Source organism: Pelmatolapia mariae, linkage group LG3_W, assembly GCF_036321145.2.
Source record: "Pelmatolapia mariae isolate MD_Pm_ZW linkage group LG3_W, Pm_UMD_F_2, whole genome shotgun sequence".
Lineage (NCBI taxonomy): Eukaryota > Metazoa > Chordata > Actinopteri > Cichliformes > Cichlidae > Pelmatolapia > Pelmatolapia mariae.
The window spans coordinates 46,404,125-46,426,032 of record NC_086229.1 but is presented as its reverse complement, the minus strand read 5'-3'; the positions used below and the strand labels follow the sequence as shown (position 1 = coordinate 46,426,032).

Sequence of the window (21,908 nt, the reverse complement as noted above, 5' to 3'; positions counted from 1 at the left end):
GACATCAAAGAGTCTTCAATCTTGAATTAGAATTAAAACACATTTAAAAAGGGGAGTAAAAATCTAGCTTATTTTATCAAACCAAGTAGAGGACTGAAAATTCCAGTGATCAATTTAACCGATTTAAATCGGTGGTTTTAGTTAAAACCACAAATGTCACTCTTTAAACTCTTTTAACAACATTAACACTCTACAGGTCGCCGCTCCTCATAACACAACGTCCCTTCTTCCCGACAAAGAGGGAAGCTCCGCTCACTCGGGCTGCTCGGTTAAAATATCAAGCCAACCCTGTGGTTCCTCCTGCCGTGACGCACAGATCCCGGCGAGTCTGTTCAGCTCAGCTCGGAACCGTCCGGAGCAACATGCAGGATGGCGAGTTTGGAGACAGCCGCCGAGCACGAACGTATCCTGCGGGAAATCGAGAGCACAGACACCAACTGTATCGGACCGACACTCCGGTGAGTCAGTCCCCACTCCTCGGCTGGGTTGCGGGGGGGAAGCAGCGGCGTCACTCAGCTTGCGGGAGCCGCGGCTAGCTGGTTGCGACTAGCGCTGATCCAGAGACTCCCGGAGCTTGCTCAAAACTTTAACCCGTCTGCTTCCATTATCGGACAGCTAGCCGGCTAACTTTAGCAAACATTAAAGCGAGCTAATTTGCACTTTGAACAAATAGAGTGTGAGCCTGAACAGTCCAGACTGCCGGCTGTTTTTACTGGCTTCACGTTTTCTTCTCAAGGCGGGTTGTTTGGCTTTGTCGCAGAAGTTTCGGCAAGTCGTCCATAGGAATTTCAACAACTTTGGCTAACATTAAGCTAACTGTGCTAATTAATTGACATTCTGCTCACACGGGGGCACAAGCCTGTTTTCCCGTGGCCGAACCGTTCGTGTTACCCGTGTGGCTCTGTGAACTTGTCAAGGCAGGGTTAGTAAACTTTATTCTGTATGGAGGGGGTGAGTGTTTGTGCCCTTTGCTGTTAGCAGCAGCTTTATCAAGGAGAGTGTCAAGTGCAGCAGCCCTGACAAACCCTGCATGTGTCAATGAATGAAGACAGAGGCTCAGTCCAAACCCTCCCCGAGCAGCAGAGAGGCACGTGCTGATGGTTGTCATGCTTCTTATTGACCGTTTAGTGTCTTTATCAATAATTTAGTGGAAGCTACACTTAAAAGATTGCCTTGCTCCCCTTTTTGTTTTTTTTGGTTTGCTCAATCATATTAGCAGGGAATGGAGGAGGATGCTTCATTTTGCACCTGGAATGGGTACACACTCGTGTTTATCTTCAGCTTTCAGATTAGAGGTGTAAAACACAACGAGAACATAAGACGTAAGAGCAAAGGGATCTTCTCCAAAATGTGGCCTTTGAGTGGCCTCTGTGAAGCAGCTTTGTTCCTGACCAGTGGTGTTTGCCCTGATTATCCAGAGAGGAAACAGGCAGTGAATGAAGAGGGGAAATGCTGCAGGCTACCAAAGGCTTATCACAGGTGTTTTCCCCCTCTTATTCCTCTACGTTGGGCTCTTCTGGTCATCATAAGTCCTGTTTAAACTTGTTATTCAGGTCACCTCCACTGTGTGTTTGTTTGTGTGTGTGTGTATGTGTGTATGAGAGAGAGAGAAAGAGCATGTGTGTTTATCAGTCCTCTCCAGATCCTGTTGCTAAAATGACTTGACAACTTTGTGCGACACCTCCGGTTGCCGCGTTCGTCTGCCTTTTTATACTATTCTTCTTTTTCCTCCTGTGGGTGATGTTTCATCTCCTGTGTCCGACTTCTCAGTATTTCCACTTCACCCTGTGTGCGCTCAACACTCTGAAAATACACCGGCACAGTCTAATTTTGGAGCTGTCATATTCATTGCGAGTTAAATTTAGTCCAGAGATGCCTAAAAGAGGGAGTTTTGTTTGCAAATGCAAAGGAAGGAAGTTGCCAAGTTTGCATGTATGCAGTGGGAAATGAAACTTTCCAAAGAAGCATGTTGTTTTTTTCTTTACTTTAATCTCTTAATTCAGTTTTGAACTTTTGATTGAGCTATATCTTCTGCAACTTTTTCTAACTTTTGGCTGTTATTCAGCCTCCATTTAACTTTCCCAGGACTAAAAGTCCCCAGAAAGAGCCTGGAAAAATCAGATTGGCAGTGAGAGGTGTGTGTGTCTGTGTGTGCGTGCTTGTGTGAATGCAGCGCTGGTGTGCAGGTCGAGGCTAGCTGCAGAATTCCTCCCTGACAGCATAAATATGACTGGAGCAACCATGAGCAACCAGCCAACTCCCTCAGGTTACAACATTCACTCAAGACTGAAATGCTGTGGATAAATACTAAAATACTGGCATAGTGTGTGTGTGTGTGTGTGTTTAGGCCTGTTCAATCTGCTTTTTGCTGGGGTAGGCTCCGGCTCATCCTCGACCCTGAACTGGATGAGCTCTTAAAAAGATCGATGGGTGGGTGTTTAACCTTGATGCTAATGGGTTAGTGAAGCCCAGACAGTCCAATCAAAATATTCATTGAGGTTGTTGTGGCCACTACAGGGCTGGACATTACAGTGAAGATTGTTGATATTGTTAATAAATTACAACATCAGCTAAAGCAACTGTTTATATAGCTTGAAGATTTTATTAAAGTTTAGTGGAACAAAAGCTCAAAATTCATGGTAGAAATCCCACTTTGTGTGCCAGGAATCTCATTTAGTGTTTCAGCTGCCTTTATTAAAATTTCAGTAGGTTCTGCTGGCATCCTTGACCATAAGGTGAAAGCTTAAAGAATGATGCATGAAAAGGAAGCTCCCAAGTATTGTTTGTTGTTTCTTAGAGTACTTTGTTGCTTTTCTAGTAAATACTTTTTCTACCCCCCCAACCCCTAAAATATACTTTGAGCCTCTCAAAGAATATTTTTGGAGCCCCCAGCGGTTAAAAGAAGTTTGGGAAAGCAGTGCTGTCAAAATTGATTCCAAAAAAATGTTTTGAAAAATTATTTATAAAGCAAAGAAACTGTAAAACAAAACACACATAACTGGACTGTTATAAAATTAAAGTTGGGAATCCTCAGACACGTCGAATATGACGTTATTGCAGTTTCTTACATTTTGTGATATTCTGAGTATTGCAGTAACACACATTACTATTTATCACCTTTTTTCAACTGCAAATTATGTTCTCAAAGTTAAACTATGTCTGTATCCGTTTTCGCCAGTAACACAAATTTATTTCACGTCAGTTTTTTTTCAAAACGAGATTCTCAAGCATGCCAGCACTGTCACTAAAACATGCCATAAATGTTGCCATAAGACGGAGCTTACTGAAAGGGGTCAAGTTGGCAATTAGATCCAATCTGTTTCTGACAATACAGCAATGAAACGTGATTAAATCGTCAAGCTCACGTAGGGACTTGGCAGCCTTCCCGCTTTATAGAAATATAACCAGTTGGCAGCCAGCTGAGTCGAGTCCCCTCGAGTTGTGCTCATTGACAGACTCGTTCAGACTGATGGCAACATGTTGGATATTGTTATTGTTGACACAATTATTTACGAACCACTGATAATCTCTCTGAGAGATTTGCAGAAAGGTTGCCTCCTGTCAGGCGACCTGTGCAATCAACTTTTGATCACAGTTGGATAATTATCTCATGTGTATAATTAGCCCATTTAAAACTATGTGAAAACATTCGTAGAACAAAAGAAAATTAAAACAAGAAAAACATCAACTGTTTACAAGCAGTTGACCTCCATTCACTTATTTTCTCTAATTATGTCAGGCTAAGTCATTCACACCTCTCCCTCCGTCTCTCCTTACACTGCCCATTGTGTGTCTGAAGTCTGAGTCAGTGATTGCTCCACCCATTTGACTTTCACATAAACACTAAGCTGTGTTGCAGGTGCATTACACTCCATTAATCCCACCCCACCCCAGCAGCGATGTAATTTTGCTCGTGGATATCCAGCTTCATATTTTTAGTGCTGATATTTTTTTCCTTATTTCCTCATAATTTTCAGTTTAATTTAAAGTATTTTTTGACAGCCGTAAAAGGACAAGGGACTCAAACAGCTTGTAAATGACATCAAAGGCTTAAAATCTCTCAGGCTTCTATGTTCCTTCTTGAGGGCATTTGGGGTTTAAACATTTTTCCTTACTTTAAATATGAAGTATCAGCTTTACTGAATGCTTGGGGAGCTTGCTGAGGTTGTGTCACAATATGTGATATGAAACCACTGAAATGGGACGAGAACTGGTGACCAAGTCTAAACGCACAAAAACAGGAAACGTTTAGAAAGGGGCAGAATATTGTGGACAATGTCAAACACTGGCGGTGTGTGTGTTTATTAAAGAACTATTTAAATGTGAAACATAAGTTAACCTATGGCTTGAACAGAAAGTATTTAATCACTTTTTAAAAAAAAAAAATCAGGATTTGATTATCAGTGTTGGGTATTGTGGATGTAACTCTATGAAGTGTGGTATTGGGCGACATTAGTTCATCTTTTAATTCAGGTGTTTTCAGTGTCATTGTCACAGGTGTATAAGATAAGTAGTAAGATCCATGCAGTGTGCCTTTACAAACATCAGTAAGAGTGGGGCGCTCTAACGAGCTCACTGAATTTAAGCATGGATGCCACTAGAGCAGGGCGATATGACCAAAAATATTTATCAAGATATACATTTGAAAATTTGCGATAACGACATAACTGACAATATAATTGACACTAGACAAAATACTTTACAACTCCACAACTTCATTAGTGCAAAAAACCCCATCAATGTATTTTCACTTAAACAAGCAGCTGTTTTTTATGTGCATTAAAGTTATATAAAAATTTAACAGTGCAAATGCTAATTCCTTGCTGACAGTTTAACCAAAAGGCATTTCCAGTGAAAATTGGCCGACATATCCTCAGCATAACCATGTATAATATCCACAAAACTTAAAATGAGGTTATACACACACAACACGGTAATATTATGTTGAAGCACAGTACGTATCACTCCGCGAGGCTCCTGCCTACGATAGCCGTGATGCTCCGACAATCCATCAAGCGGTGCGGGTTCGTAGCTTAGCAAAGTCGTACTAAAACATTTGACAGATTTTCGAGCGCCGTGTGCCACATAAAATCGTTTTGAGGTCAGTAAACACAACCAGAGTTCATACATAAGGCACACGGGATTATAAGGGGCACTGTCGATTTTCAGAAAAATCAAAGGATTAATTTTAAGTGTGCCGTATTTTCCAAAAAACACGGTAATAGCGACGGCCCGCTAGCATGCTCTACCAAAAATATTGCTTTGTTGTGTATCTGACTGAAGTTGCAGCATTTTTACAAACCAATTCTGGTTTATCTGTTTCATTCAACGATCGGCTTTCGCCCTTCTCATTCTCCGTTGCCACCATGCTTTTTCCGCCATGTGCGTATGAAAACAAAGGCACTGCGCATTTTACCCATATTCTATCGCGATATTTCATTTTCTTATCGTTGCCCAACATTATACCGGCATTACCGTGAACGGTATGATATGTCCCAGCCCTAGATGCCACTGTTGCAACAAGTCAGTCTGTGAAAATTCTTCCCTCCTAGATATTCCACGAACAGCTGTAAGTGTTATTATTGCAAAGTGGAGGCATTTAGGAACCACTGCAACTTTCAGAGTGAGTGTGTCATCAACACTCTGCTGACTCAAGAATTGCAGAGCTCCAAACCTCCTCTGGCATTAACATCAGCAGAAAAACAGTGTGCTGGGTGCCAAATGTAAGGTGGAGCAGTGTAAAACATGCTGGCAGTGGACTCCAACGCAGTGGTCCTGTGTTCTATGACTTGACGAAGCTCTCTCCTCTATCTGGTAGTCGGAGGGGTCTGGGTTTGGCAAATGTTAGGACAAGGTTATCTGCTTGACCAGAGCTGTGGGGGTCTGGGCCCCCTGAGGTCCATCGAAAGGAAATCAAGACATGGTAAACAATTCTCTGCTTTTGACTTTGTGGGAAAAATTTGGGGAAAGTCTATTTCCTGTTCTATCATGACTGTGCCCCAGTGCACCGAGCAACGCCCATAGATGCTCAGTGTGATGAGTTAAGTGTAGAGAAGCCTGAAGGGCCCACACCAAGCCAGAACCTCTTCTCCAACATCAGTGAACTTTCTCCTGCTATGCTTGAGGGTAGAGAGCACTTATGTCACCTTGCTGTTTTCCTAGAGAGTGTTTACATTTTAAAGATGTCACTGGTGAACTGTCCAACTATTTTCACATTAAATGTAGCTTAAAAACAAGTGTAGCTTTAAAAGAAAGCTGCTTGGCGCTGCGGGGCTTGCTGTGTGCTGGTGGAAACCCCGAGAGATTTCTGTGACTGTTAGGCTGTCACTCTCTGTGCTGATGCGTGAAAACATCCCCCTCAGGGACTTTGTGATTGTTATAGAGGAACGTTTCCATCACTTTCACTGTTGATGTCTGTCTGTTAGCCAGAACAGATTTAAAGATGCCACTTTGGCACCTGGGAAAAGGTCATTATCACCGTACCATAATCCAGATTAAGTTTCAGTTATTGATAGATTTATTTATTTTTTTATAAAAAAACAATGTTCCCCGATCTAATTTGTGCTTGTGTTGAATCTTTTCCCCTACATTGCTGTTGGTTAAATTAGTATCAGATTTACATTAAATGACATCAACACTATAATGATGTTCAGCTGAATTTTACCCGTATTTAAATGTCTGCAAATGGCCTTATGCATCAACTGCATATTTGATCAGTGAGGGATTTCCTGCCTTGCTAAAAGGCAGTTACGCTGGGATGCACTCTTGCTTTACAACTTGCATAAACACAGACGGGCAAGAACAGCGATGGCGATGAAAAGGTTAAAGTGAGGCTAATGAATGAGTGACATTGTGTAGAAGTGCTGCTGTATCATGACAGACCTCTTTTCTAATGCAATGACCGTTGCATTAGACATTGCAAACATGCGCGCACACACACACACACACACACACTAAATAACAGCTTTTTTTTCCTTTTGTTTGTGTTTTTTCACACGAGTTTGTTCGAGTTCATTGTTGTTCCTTATTGAATCTGTTCAGATTATCATGAGCTCATATAAACAGATTAAATAGCACAGCAGTCAATTTAAGTCTTAAGTTTCTGTCTGCGTCAGCTGAGAATATCGAGCTTGGATTTCTGCAGATTTTTTTTGTGTGTTGAATGCCCGTGGAGGTTGAATTGCTCATGTTTATTTCTTCAGAAACAGCTGAGTGCATCTGAGAGTTGTCCAGCTCATCCTGAGCTGAAGAGGCTTTTAAAAAGTCGTGTATGTGTGCTGAGCTCCACCCTGTGTTTAACAGCATGCCGGTGGGGAGGTTTGTCAGATTTAGCCATTAATGACAGGGAACCTTTATGCATGTGCTTATTTTGTGGTTTTCCTACTGTAAAGTCATGGAAAATGCTTTTTCCTTATTGGGCTGCAGGTGTTTATTTCAAATATGACAGAGCAGCTCAGTCATTGTGCTGGATGTTCAGCCATGAGACTGCACGAGCCGCATGTTAAACTACAGCGCCAAAAGGCATTCGGCTCAGCTGTGTTGGTGTTGGGCTAAAATATAATCTGCAATGTTTCTCATTCGAGGTGTTGTGATGAAAACTGTTCATTTACAAGGCCACTCATTGGCAGCAGTGCACCGGTTTCAAACAGGAAACTGTCAGCAGCTTCGGTCTGACTTCACCAGCAGCTTTTATTTTGAAGAAGCGTTTCAGTAATGCTTTTAATTATTTTCATCCTGTTCTCATTTATTATTTACTAAAAAGTTTTTTGCATTTTTGTTTTATTTTAAACATTTAGGGAAACTGTGTTTAAGTCAAACCTCATGTTAACCTTGTATAGATAAAGATAAATGGTTGCCAGTCTGTTCCTCACAAAGAGGAACACAGCTTATTAATTTAACACAATGCCAGCAGATACTGTAAGCCATCTGTGTCAGATTATCACTGGACAAAGCCCTGATGACATTTAAGTCCGTCCATGGGAGGACGAGCTTCTGATATTCACGCTGTTGTTTATTGTCACAAAGTACGTTTAGTGTTATTTACTAACATAATTAATCTGAGATCATCTGAGATGGTTGAGCAGAAGGGCCATGGTTATTTAAGATGGAATGACCCTTTCATGGTGTCAGAAGTCAGATTAAGATGGTCGTCTTCTGGCCATGTGTGCTCTAGAGAGGGTCACAGCTAGCTGCAGCTGCAGCAACTGAGCTTTCGAAATATGAGGAACACCAGTTAATCTACTGCAGATGGGGAAATGAGAAAAAAGAAGCAAAAATGAGTCACCAAACGTACCCTGGGCCAGTGTTAGTATACCTGGGCAGCCCGCCCAAATAAAAGCTGTGTGTGGAAAAGAGGCACTGAACACTATTGTGTGGCTTGTAGTTCATACTGGGAAGGAGTGAAAGCTCTCTGGAGGAGACGTTCTTGGTCATCTGTTTTAGAGCAGGGCGATATGACCAAAAATATTTATCACGATATACATTTGAAAATTTGCGATAACGATATGACTGACGATAAAATTGACACTAGACAAAATACTTTACAACTCCACAACTTCATTAGTGCACAAAAAACCCCATCAATGTATTTTCACTTAAACAAGCAGCTGTTTTTTATGTGCATTAAAGTTATATAAAAATTTAACAGTGCAAATGCTAATTCCTTGCTGACAGTTTAACCAAAAGGCATTTCCAGTGGAAATTGGCCGACATATCCTCAGCATAACCATGTATAATATCCACAAAACTTAAAATGAGGTTATACACACACGGTAATATTATGTTGAAGCACAGTACGTATCACTCCGCGAGGCTCCTGCCTACGATAGCCGTGATGCTCCGACAATCCATCAAGCGGTGCGGGTTCGTAGCTTAGCAAAGTCGTACTAAAACATTTGACAGATTTTCGAGCGCCGTGTGCCACATAAAATCGTTTCGAGGTCAGTAAACACAACCAGAATTCATACATAAGGCACACGGGATTATAAGGGGCACTGTCGATTTTCAGAAAAATCAAAGGATTGATTTTAAGTGTGCCGTATTTTCCAAAAAACACAGTAATAATGACGGCCCGCTAGCATGCTCTACCAAAAATAGTGCTTTGTTGTGTATCTGACGGACGAAAGCTAAACCAGTTCCACACCACTGAAGTTGCAGCATTTTTACAAACCAATTCTGGTTCATCTGTTTTATTCAACGATCCGCTTTCGCCCTTCTCATTCTCCGTCACCGCCATGCTTTTTCCGCCATGTGCGTATGAAAACAAAGGCACTGCGCATGCGCGTTTTACCCATATTCTATCGCGATATTTCATTTTCTTATTGTTGCCCAACATTATACCGGTATTACCGTGAACGGTATGATATGGCCCAGCCCTAATCTGTTTGTTTTCTGTGTCCTCACTAACGTCTTCCACCGAAAACTAACACACTCTGAGAAACTCTCTGTCTCAAGGGTTCAACTAGTCAGAGAAGAGTGGGAGGAACCCACCACAAGCTTGTTAGATCACGTACACACGGATCCACACACACCCTTCTGAGTCATCATTCTGCACTTGAAACACACACACACAATCAGGGGTTTGCTGCACGTCTTAAGTGAGTTAAGATCCTATTTAGCTAGCTGTCGAGCAGTCAGCAAACTCGTCTCCAAAGATCCTTGGATGGAACGAAAACACACACACACACACAGCAGCTGTTTACAATGATGTCATAACTGAGAGCAGCTTTGTTGAACTTCTACCAAACTTTTACGCTTTGGGAACCACAGCTTCACTTTTTCCCCGTCTTTATTGAGAGCTTGTTTTCACTCTGCGTACGCCTCCTATAATTTGCGTCTATATGAGCAGCCCTCATCTCTTCATAGTGTAATGGGTAATGGTTTCTCTGATGCAACAGCAAATGCATATTAACCTGCATGTGATATGTTGCAGTATTTTTAACATTATAGGATTAATTTTATTGTCAGTTTCCACTTACAAGGGCTCAACGTAACATTTTTACTTCACTGAGCTCTCTAAGCCAATTGATCGGCCTATAGCTTAATTTAGAAGAATGTAGACTAATGTATGAGTTGATTTGTATTTAAAAACTATTAGTAAGTCATTTAATAACTGAAGCTTCAACTAAATGTGGTGTGCTGTTTTGCCTTCATGCTGACCGACACCCTTCATTCTGCAGGTACTGCTGTTAGAAAGAGAGAGCCCACGTCGCAGCAAAGGTTACAAGAAATCTCTTTTTTTTTTCTTTTTTTTTTTAAGCAGCTGGCATTTTATCTGCATACAGTGCTGTGAGTTTTCACAGGACTCTGTGCAGGCAGGCATTAATTTATGCACAGCTCTCATAAGGTCCCAGCACAGCATTTCAATCCTTCAGCTTGATTCTTCTTTTTCAGCCGTTCTCATGTAGATTTGCTGCTGTGCTTGGGGGTCATTGTACTTTTGCATGAACAACAAACAGCCTCACATTTGACCCTAGGATACTTTGGTAGACAGAGGAGTTCATGGTCAGCTCAGTAACTACTAGGTGTTCAGGTCCTATGGCTGCAGAACAAGGCCAAATCAACACCCCTCCACCACTGTGCTTGACAGCTGGTATGAGCTATTTGTTCTTAGCTCTTGGGTTTGTTGCAGTCTCTCTGAGCATTGCAGTGTCTGGCCTTTGGCTGAATTTCCTATGAAATCCACTCCTGAGAAGACTGCTGTGTTGTTAACACAGCTGAATGCTCCAAACCAGTAAACTACCAAAACTTCAGCTTTTAAAGAGGTGCTTACACTTTCATCAGTTTATCAAGTACATCTGATTAGCACCCTCTTAGTTCCTGTAACAGCAGCAAACATGGACTCAGTTTATGCATAGAAACCTATGAAATGTTTTTCACAGGAATGCACAGACAGCTGTTTTTTTTTTTTTTTTTTTTTAAATGGCTCGTAATTTATGTGGTGGTGTTGCTGAGTAAAACTGTCCACACGGGCGGTAAAAGCACTTCTGTTGTTTTTAATATGAAAAGAGCTGCGCTACTCATTTTTGAGGGTCCATTACAGCCAGTGTGTTTGGGAAACACGGTCAGTGGCCCAAACAGGGGTGGGTGTGTGTGTGTGTGTGTGAGCGAGAGAGAGAGAGCGAGAGGGAGAGAGAGCAGTCACACCATAGATTATATTGAATCCTTGCTTCTAATCACTACATTGCTTTGTAGTGAAACATCACTAACAAACCTGCGGAAGCCTCAAGACTAGCTCTGACCCTTCATGCACTGAAATGAATTACATCAGAGCATTTATGGATATCTGTCACAGATAAAGGAAGCGGCGTAACAGAGATGGAGCCTGGCCATCGCAAGACCTTAATGTCATGTCATCACAAATACATGAAAATACTGAAGATATCAGGATGCACAGTAATGTGGATACATACACTCAAGTCCCGAACGATTTAGAGGGACGTGTTAGACGTGCTGCGCTCTATCAGATTACACCAAAAAATGAAGTAGTACTTGTTTCCTCCATCACAGGTTATGGTGGTAGTGTCGTTTTGAGCTGTTAAGTGTGATGTTCAGAGTAGATTTAAAAAAGGAACACTTAAATTGTCCTATGAGAACTATGTAATGTAAAAGTAGCCAGTATTTGAGTATTTTAAGTGGTTTTAGAAGCTTATCATGTTGGAAGTGTCCAGTTTTCCCTTTCTGAAGGGACCTAAAGAGGTGAAAATCAAATATTTCTACACAAAGAAATACAGAGAAAATTAACTTTTTTTCACCTGTTGATGAACTGGTGACTTTGGCGGTTTATCATTGCCAATATTGGAACTTTTATTGTGCATTTTTGAGCTGACAAGGAGCAAAAATAAGCAGCATGCCCTCTCCCCTTGCTCAATAGCAGACACCACCAGGCACTGAGTGAGTGAGAGACTCTTACAGGGTTACCAGGCACTGCAGATGTGCTAACATGCTAATCTTAGTTTTTACACACAGGAAACCAGCCATTGTTTGGAGAATTCACAAAAACTTTCCACTATTGCCACCAAAAAAAGAGCACATGCTGCTGTGGCTTGTGTTATAGTTCTTGTGAACTGCCTCCCCCCCAAAGCACTGAGGAAAAACAAATATGTGAGTTATAGACATGAAAGGCCGAAGGGATTTTCCTCATCCCCAAGGTAGAAAAACTAGGAGTGGACCAATGTCCTCCCTTCCGACTGCATCTACCCTCAGCAGTCTGTTTATTTATCACTGCCCTTGTTTTTACTTTGATTTCTGCTCTGGTTTCATTAGCAGGCGGCAGTTTGCCTAAGTGTTTGCCAAAGGCAGGGCTTTATTATGTTTGTATGAGTGCATCTAAAGAAAGCGGTTAGTGACGTCAGACCTGCTCCCTGCTGTACATGCTGGGCATTTCCTGGTCTGCAGGAGGAAGGAGGGGGATTGTTAGCTGTACACAGGTGTGTGTGTGTGTGTGTGTGTGTGTGTGTGTGTGTGTGTGTGTGTGTGTGTGTGTGTGTGTGTGTGTGTGTGTTTGTGTGTACGGGTTCGTACTATCCTGGTGGGGACCAAAATCTGACTTTTACTATCCTGGTGGGGACTTTCTGCACCGTGGGGACCAAAATCCAGGTCCCCTTGGGGTTGAAAGCAATTTTCACACTCAAAATGCGGTTTTACTGTCAGGGTTACAATTAGGTTATGGTTAGGTTTAGGGTAAGGGTTAGGGTTAGGCATTCATTTTTAATGGTTAGGGTTAGGGTAAGGGGCTAGGGAAAGCATTATGTCAATGGGATGTCCCCACGAGGATAGCAAACCAGACGTGTGTGTGTGTGTGTGTGTCTGTGTTTGCTGCTTCAGGAAGGGGAAAAAACACAGGAAGTGCTGTGTTCACTATTACAGAGGAGGACACAGAAATAACATGAGGTTTTTCTACATCTGTCCTCGTGTGGTTGGGCGAATGGAGGCGTGCTTCATTTTAAATCTATGAATCCAGTTTTATGGTTTTGTGTGGTTTGTTGGAGGCTGTAGTTAGATTTTCCAGGTGTGCTGGAATAAGTCTGAATATAAAATGTAAGCTAGACATGTATTGACTGACCTACAGGAAAAAAAGGCACACATTTGATGGTTTCCTGGTAGTAATCTGCCAGGAATTACTGGCAGATTACTGCCATTAACCTCCTAAGACCCGAACTCTTCCACAGCATGCATTTTTAATTTCTCTTTGATATTTGGGCATATTGGGGCCCGATGAATGTAAAAACAAAGAATTACCAGGGTTTTTTTTTTTTTTTACCTTATTTTTGTTTTTAAGAAAAATAAGAGCCACATATGAGGATATTCGTTTAAAATTTTGATAGAACAGTAGCAGTATAATGTCCTCGTAAGTGGATATCAGGCCCTTGTAGAGCTAAATTGAGTATTTTGGTCTAAATAACCCAAAATGTGATGTCCACATATGTGGACGTCAGGTCCTAGGAGGTTAAATAAATGAGTATTTTTTTTTTTTTTTGGCTCAAACTCATTGAAATATCTGTATTAATAGTTGCCCCAAGGATGGATAGAGGAAGTCTTTCATACCTTATGCAGTAACTTTTTATAATACAATACTGCACAACAGATCGTAATCATCTGCTCTTTTCATTTTAACATCTACAGTTCCTTTTGTCTTTTGTAAAAATTCTCTTTTACTTCGTTGATTCTGAAATGGCTAAATTTCCATTCCTTCTCTTTTGTTGTTAGATCAATAAATTACTTTTTCTTATTTTTAATTGCATAATTAACATAACAAATTTGTTAATGCTGTGTTTTGTTCAGTATAAGCATGTAAAATGAAGAAGATATTAAAATTATATATATATCGTAACATTAATGATGAATTATAGATGGCAGCGATTTAATACCTAACAGGTTGCTTTATAAAGTGTCTCATGACATGATGATGCTCACTGGAACTTTGTGTTCTTATTATAGATGGACCGATCTGATCTTATGTGTCGGTCTGATACTGACCTAAATTACTGGATCGGAAATCGGATACATTAACTATCAGAAATGCACCTCACAAAACTTCGGATATGGCGTAACTCAGCTCATAACCTTAGCACGTCGGAAGAGTATGCATCACATGATAGAGCGGCTGTGGCGTGCGAGACCTGTCGGCGGTCTGGTTGAGCATTTGGAGCCTTGCTACGTGCTTCCAAACCGGCTTTTAATCTCCGAGAAAGTTATCCCAGAGAAGTAAAGCAAGTGTATAAGTTCATCACTGAATGTTTGTAAAGCATTCCCACGTTAAGCTTCACAACTGATATTTGGAGCGACTGCCTCTCTCTCCCTCCTTCTCCTGCTGCTACTTCAATCATGAAACTGATCAATGATCAGCTGATTGGCTTTTCTGTTGCGAGTCCGTCTCTTTTGTTTGTTTATCGCCCACATTGTGTCAGAAAGAGGAAACCAGCAGCTGAACAACAGCAGCACGTTTACGCTTGATAAGCTGTTGTTACAATTTATTTAATATTACTTTCTACACCAGGATCCTTTTCTACGTAGCTGACAGCTGGTAACTGTGCGGGTCTAGCAAAGCTTTGCCAGGGGGCCAGGTAGGGCATTAACAAAAATTGCCCTCTCTTGACCATTAGAGAAGATGTAGATTTCATCCACTTATAAGACCTGAGAGCTATGGTCAGGGGTGCACATAAGTGGTCCACAGTTGCGCATGAGCTGTCAAAAGACAAACAAACCGGGCATCAGATAAGAAGTTGTCCGCTAGAGTGGGATTTTCACGGCATATTCTGCACCACATCTCGTTCATCATTTGTTGGAAGCCAGCTCACCTCCTGCAACCACTTTTCCGAGAATATGCGCTTCTTTTGTGGTTCGGACTCCTTTGGACATTTCTTTGGAGGTGGAGGAACACCAAAGTAATTGCTTAAAGGAGCTTGCTTCTTCGACATCTTCAAGAGTTCTAAACAAATGTCTGTCCTCCTCCAGAAAATCTTATGTATGCAAACGCACGATGCAACTTCTTATCTGGTGCGCGTTTTTTATTTTGACAGCTCATGCGCACCTGCGAACCACTTATGTGCACCCCTGGCCATGGTCATCTTTTATTTACAGTCTGTGATTTAAACATCAGCATTGCCCCAGACTTTCAGGATAAGTATGTCATCATGTAAATCTTGCTAAAATTTTCTGTGGCTTTTCAGGATTTTCATGTTGTTAAAGAAATGATCACAGCATGCAGCCCAACTCTTTGTCTTTGGAGCTTTCCATGCTGTGCGCCCTGCCTTTACGTGGAAAAACATAAAGTGTGGATAAGAGGTATTTTGCTTTATTAATCCTCCTGTGTCACTGCCAGCGCCACTTTAGTTTGTAGTGAGCTGAAAGCAACATTTGAGCTGAACTGCTTTGACTGTAGGAAAACTCTGAGTAGTTACCGTTTAATAGCTGTGCAATCTTTAATAATGAGTATACTCAGGGGCACAGTTACTGTGTCATTTTTCTAGATTGAATATCCAAGTATGTTAAATGGAAAATATACAGTTTGCACAGTGAAGCTGCAAAGTTTCCCAACAATCACACATGGGAATAAAATAGAAAAAATGCAGTTATTAGTTTTGTTTTTATTTGACCAGCAGTCCAAAGACCGAAGACATATATTCGGTGAGTACATTAAGCAAACCGCCCACATTAGTGTCGTTTTTTTTGAAACATGATTAAAACATTTTATGCATATGAGGAGAATTTATCAGTAATTTGACTGTTTGAGCTAAAAATCACAGCACAGACTGCCCATAAGCCCTGGAGCAATGCAGTGAAGAACTGGAAGCTGCTGTGGTCGACCCCAGCTGTGAATGATGCTGGATTACAAGCGACCTCTACTGGAGATTTAGAGGAGATGCAGTTGTTTTCTTTACTGTTCTTCTTTTAGAAGAAGCAGTAACCTGTGCACGGTTAATGCTTTGATTCTTTCCTGAATGCTATCATAGCCGATAAAGGTTGGCAGGTTTAGGATTAATTAGTTTTCAGATCAAAAGAGACAGAGGGAAGAAATAGTGCAGGCTTGAATCTTTCAGGCTTAGTGAGCTAACTTCAGATTTAACTGTGGGTTCGACGTGTTATGAAGGTGATTCATTGGTTGGACCTGCTTTGGAGGAGGATTTGTTAGGGAATATAAATGATCTGGTCATTGATCCAAAAAAATAGCATTGCTCATGGCAACAGGGCCTTTTCCTGATGAGCATCGGGGAGAAACAGATTCTTAAAAACACATTTAAGATAAATTTTAAGCCTCAATAAGGGATACTCATACAGGATGCTTGCTTCTTTTTGGATTTTATTTATAGATTAAACCCACATTAGAATTATGTTTATTTTTATATATATATATATATATATATATATAAATTTTTCATTTGCCTTTAGGCTGTTAAGCACCGCCAAGACAGCAGCTGACAGAATAAACTCTAAATCTTACTCATAAACATCGGAACATTAATTAAATGGATTGCAATTCTTTCTTGTGCCTCAATGATAAATCTGTGATACTGATTACTCCATCTCCTTTCTTACCAAGTCTGTGTGTGTGTGTGTGTGTGTGTGTGTGTGTTTGTAGGGTAGATTAACTTTTTGCCAGGGTTGCACTGGTGCGCCTAACTTTTTTTTGTTAGGTGCACCAGTGCAAACGTTAGGCGCACCCAAAGTTTTCAACCGCATGGCTTAACACTTTTTTTGGGGGGAGGGGGGGATTGCTGTCCATAAAGACAATAATGATTTGTAAATGATTGTGTGTGAGAATAAAACACAGAAAAACATGAAGGAGATTTTCCTGGCCTGGCTTTTTATAGCAGATAACCTTAAAAATATTCTGCAATTTTGCATAAATTTAAAATGTTTAAATTTCTTCAGTATTGAACAGCAGAACAGGCTTTCTTGTTGGAGGTCATTTGTGGTATAAACCCCCCCAAAAAAACAGCGCCCGACAGTGCTGTAAACAACGGTAGACTGGTGGGTAATAAGCGAATGAATAATGCAGAAAACAGAGATTTGAGATGGGAAACTGAGAGAGAGAGAGAGAGAGCTGTGCATAAAGTGTGATTTTTATCGTGGTGGAAGCAAAACAGCAAAAGTAAGAGGTAATTCATGACAATGTTTATCAAATGTGAAGCGTAGTTTGCTGCTTCTTTTGCTGCTGGTTCAGTCAATTTTGGTTGGAGAGAGACAAAACCTGCAGCTCAGAATCTAGCACAAAAAAGACGGAAACACAAAGCGCGGACCCGACGCTTCAGAATCGGTGAGCTGTCGGCTCTCAGCCCCGATGGCGTGTCCATGTACGGGCCGAAAGCCGAGAAAGAGAAAGCTGATTCTGATGCGTCTTTGTGTAAATCCGTTTACCTGCTCTCATTTACTGTTTGGTGGTTGTTGAAATAGTTTTGTGAGCTTTAACCTGAGATTCTGGTGTTTCTGGCAAAATACATTTATATTTAAAAGTCGATTCAGGATTTAATGAATCGATGTCGCTTTATTCAAGCTACTCACCTCTCTCTATCCGTGTGTGTGTATAAAACCTCTTCCAGGTTTTATCAGTTTTGTGTTCCTTTGTAAAATCAGCTGCTCTGCTGCCAGCACTGCGCTGTGTGGGTGAGCGCCCTCATGGCGAGTCTGATAAACACTAGGATGATGTGTTGAGTTGATCTCCAACATCATGTGACCTGAGCACCTGATTTCTTGGGATCAGTGAAGCCACAAAAAATTTATGAATGACAATACTGCAAAAGATAAAGAATCAGGTAAATGAATTATTTAAATGAATTGAAAATAATACCAAAAATAAATGTAGAGATAAATACATTTATCTAAAATGTGGCATGAATTTCTATTTAATTCTATGTAACTCCATCTGTATTAGTAGACTTTCCCTTACTATTGACTATCCCATTTCATTTTCTGTTATAGGCAAGCTTTAAATCAATTAGTACTTTGATATTGTATTGAAATAATTAATAATAATGTGTCATCATCAACTGATGAGCCACAGAAGCTGTAGGAAAGGTTTGTTGAAGCTAGGTTAAGAAGAAAGGTGAGTTGTTGATGGAGAAGTGCAGAGCAGATCAGAAGGAGCTTCACTGTGAGGGTGGTGCAGGACATGTATGAGACAATAGACTGGTGTGTGTTACATGGATTCAAGGTGGGGGTACAATTACATCAGGGATCAGCTCTCAGCCCCTCCTTGTTTGCAGTGATGATGGAAAGTCTGACAGATGGGAGCAGTCAGGAGTCTCTGTGGACTGTGGAGAGAGGTGGAGCTATGCTTTTGGTAGGGATAGGGTGAGATGGAGGCAGACGATCTGCTGTGGTGACTCCTTCAGGGAGCAGGTTAAAGCAGGAGGATTATTAAAAAAATAAAAAGTTTTGTGTCACTGTTGGTCCTAAATAAAAGTACTCTTAGAATTTAAAATGACTTTAATGTCTTTAAAAATAAATGAACAGAATATTTTGCGGTCCTTCTTACCAGCAGTCTTCTCTTTCTTGTTGTTCGTCTTCAGGTCGGTGTACGATGGTCAGGAGCATGGCCTGTTCATGGAGAAGCTGGATGCTCGGATCAGGAACCATGACCGAGAGATCGAGAAGATGTGCAACCATCACTTCCAGGGGTTCGTGGACTCCATTACAGAGCTGCTAAAAGTGCGAGGAGAGGCGCAGAAGTTGAAGGTAAGGCGTGCTGGTGAGGTCTGCGTCACAGGTGCGATGGCGAGCACTTGACTGTAAAGCATCTGAATTAATGTCTTCTTCCTTTGTGTCTCTCAGAGTCAGGTGACTGAGACTAACAGGTATCTTCAGGAAAATGGCAAAGAGGTAAAAGCTCACAGGTTCACACAGAGAAGTCCTGCAGGCTTCTGCTTACGTCCTCACTGATGTTGCTCTCGTCACCTCTTCCTCCTGCTGTTTAGCTCACCACCTCCATGGAGGAGCTCAGACAGTGTCGGGTGCAACAGAGAAACATCGCCACCACGATAGACAAACTGACGCACTGTCTACCAGGTAACACCCAAACACTCAGTGTGAATGCCCCTTTATTGTATCTGCTCTGTTTATTATTGTTTTAGAAGATTGATCATCGTTTTGAGGCAGTAAACATGCTTGAGATTTCTGCACATGCATTAGGTCGGGTGAAAATGTGTGGGTTTTATAGGTCTCACCCAAAACAAGGGGAGCAAATGGCTTTGCAGCCCCAGCTACAAATGACAAAAGATGAGCTCCCCTGCTTTGGTTTCACGTGCACATGTGAAGTTTGGTTTAACACAGGAGTTGTACCCTGAGCACAACAGGAAGTCCAGTATTTTGCCAGTTTTGTTTTAGTGTTTTCAAATTCCTGCCATATGCACATATACAAATGCAAGTATTCTCACCGCTTACCTGCTTACTGGCAACGTGTGGTGATAATGATGTCACATCTGCTGCCACCGCAGCAGAGTTGTAACCCCAAGTGCATGATTGTGTCAGTTTTTGCTGCCATTTTAATGAAGCTCAGAGATATACAGTTGAAATGTAGAGGGAAGTAAGCAACTGTTTGAAAACTTTTTTTGGAAAAATGAAAACCACTCTGCAAAGTCTTTACTTCCAGTTATGACTTCTCCGTTATTAGCACTGATGTGGCCTTACTGTCGGAGTTGTGAAACCTATCTTTCAGGAGAATACTCCTGAAAAATAGCAGTGAATGTAAGGATGATGCGGTAGTACAGAGGGTTTACTGGCGCCTTTAGACGGTGAGGCCTCGTCCCTGTAGATCAGAGAACACACCGACTGTGCTACATTTGAATGGACGCAGTCAATTTCCTGAGATTTCCTTCCCGGGGTGATTGAGCATGAGTTTCCTTTCTCAGACTAATTACTGTTTTTTTCCTTCTTTCCTTCCAGTTCTTGAGATGTACAGCAGACTTCAGGAGCAGATGAGGGCCAAACGGTAATCATCGAGTCTTTTTCTTTGTTGATGTGAATATATTTTCTAAAGGTATCATGCTGTTCTCATTCCAAGTGTGGGGAATACTGCAGTTTTGTCAGAGCTACTACTTTATAGTATATATCTGTATAACTTCACATCCTTCTTGGATCATGTAGATGTTTGCTCGCTGGCAGCCACAAGATGGAGCCAGAGCACTTCCCTGAGCAGCTGAGACAACTTCTCTGCTTCTTTCTTCCCCTTCTCTGTCCTCGGGCTGCCTCTAGATAGGAGTCTTGGCTGGTCATAAATTTGTCATTTTGTTTGTGTATTTTTCCCCGTCTCCCTGTCCCGCGGCTGCTGGGCTCTCAGAGAGCAGGAGAAGGTCAGCCAAAAGCGAACGCTCCTCGAGAGGGAGAGCCTGTGTTTGAGCGATGCAGTGGAGTGAAGTGGGCTGAAGTGTCTGGGGGATTTCTGTGCTGCCAAATCTCCGTGAGGTGTATCGGAGTGTGTTTATTTCTCTGTGTGTGCGAGCACTCCTAGGTTGTTGGGTTGGGTGTTTTTTGGTCATGCATCTGTGCGTCTGTCAGTTTTGCAAGTGGAAATTAACATGTTCAAAACAAAACCAGATTAGCTGCGTTCAGGCGTGAAAGCTGAAAAAAACAAAGTTTGGCTTGAGACGAGTCAGACTTCATCCTGAACTTTCAAACCAGCTCACTGAGTGATTGAACAAACAAGCTGACTGCACTTTTCCAAATGCTTTGTCTCTGTAGGTACTACCCCGCGCTGCGAACGTTAGAACAGCTGGAACAGACGTGTCTTCCCAAAGCGGGTCAGTACCGGTTCTGCTCCATCATGGCTGAAAACATCCCCAAACTGAGGATACAGATCCGCGACACGGCCATGTCACAGCTGAGAGACTTCCTGGAGAGCATTCGGAAACACTCGGATAAGATAGGCGAGACCGCCATGAAACAGGTACACAAACACCCAGAAACACTTTGGGCTGACAAAGTTCAGCTGACATGCTCTCATTCACAGGAGATGACAGATTTATTAAATGTGGCTCTGTATATTTATTCTTGCACTGTATTAGAGTAGTTTTGCGTGATTTACAGTTCAAAACAATCCTCATTTATCTCATTCTGGGCCTCGGTGCAGATCCTCAGCTCTGTTTCTCTTTTCCAACTTCATTCTGATTGGCTGCCCCTCCCCAACAAAAGATTTAAACTACAGGTGGGTGTGGCCTTTTGACTGAGAGGACCATATTAGGGATATGTCTACTTATACAGAGAGAAGAGCAGAAAACTTATTACAGCAGCCAAACAGCCACAAACCAAATGTGTTTTATTAGTGGGTTCTTAATTGTGCCAGAAACCTTCACTCTGCTGTGATGGTAGCGCATTGTGGGTTGTGATGGATTGACCGTTTCTTGGAAACCTAGTGGAGTTTTTATCATTATTAAACTGATGGAACAGTCAGTTTTACATCTTAACGCTCAAAATTCACACAGATAAATGTTGTAAAGGTGAGTACAGGGTATTACAGGACCTGTGTGTGTTCTTGGACCACCCCTGGTATGAATGAAACGGGGGTAATAAATTTTAGAGATCTGCTTCCGTGTTCGAGTTACATAATATAAAAGGTGACACTTTCAGCTGAACAATTGTTTTCAGAGGTTAGGGTTTGTATCAGGTGTGTTTTTGAATACCGTTTTTAAACCTTAATCTTCTGGCTTTATCTGGTGCTCAGGAGATATTGGAGCTAACAACAGAGCGCAGTAATGTGCCATAAGTGGACAGAACTCTGCTTTTCAAGATCTTTTGGCAAAGTGAGGACATTCAGCCTGTCTTCACCTTGAAATAGGCTTTCAGTTTCAAGGCCTGTTTGATGGTTAAGGCTCAGTTTTTAGGTTATAAATCATTTACTTAGTCAAAAGAGCAAACTTGGGTAGCAAAAGTTTCACATGGTGCAAACGGCTAGAAATTTGAATAAAATGTGGTTT

The 21,908-nt window shown here is 41.5% G+C and overlaps 1 protein-coding gene across 3 annotated transcripts in view; it reads left to right on the top strand.

Annotated features, from left to right (window-relative positions):
- The first annotated feature begins 212 nt into the window (after nucleotides 1-212).
- The window catches only part of exoc6b (exocyst complex component 6B), a 130,251-nt gene continuing 108,555 nt past the window's right edge, over nucleotides 213-21,908 (top strand). Inside the window, exons 1-6 of one of the 3 annotated variants that reach the window (XM_063469497.1) lie at nucleotides 213-458; nucleotides 18,510-18,675; nucleotides 18,772-18,819; nucleotides 18,915-19,005; nucleotides 19,882-19,927; nucleotides 20,677-20,881. In XM_063469497.1, the coding sequence (XP_063325567.1) occupies nucleotides 370-458; nucleotides 18,510-18,675; nucleotides 18,772-18,819; nucleotides 18,915-19,005; nucleotides 19,882-19,927; nucleotides 20,677-20,881 (645 nt within the window). In that variant the 5' untranslated portion in view covers nucleotides 213-369. The remainder of the gene's footprint in view (nucleotides 459-18,509; nucleotides 18,676-18,771; nucleotides 18,820-18,914; nucleotides 19,006-19,881; nucleotides 19,928-20,676; nucleotides 20,882-21,908) is intronic. The other 2 variants (XM_063469495.1, XM_063469496.1) reach the window with 2 other exon arrangements.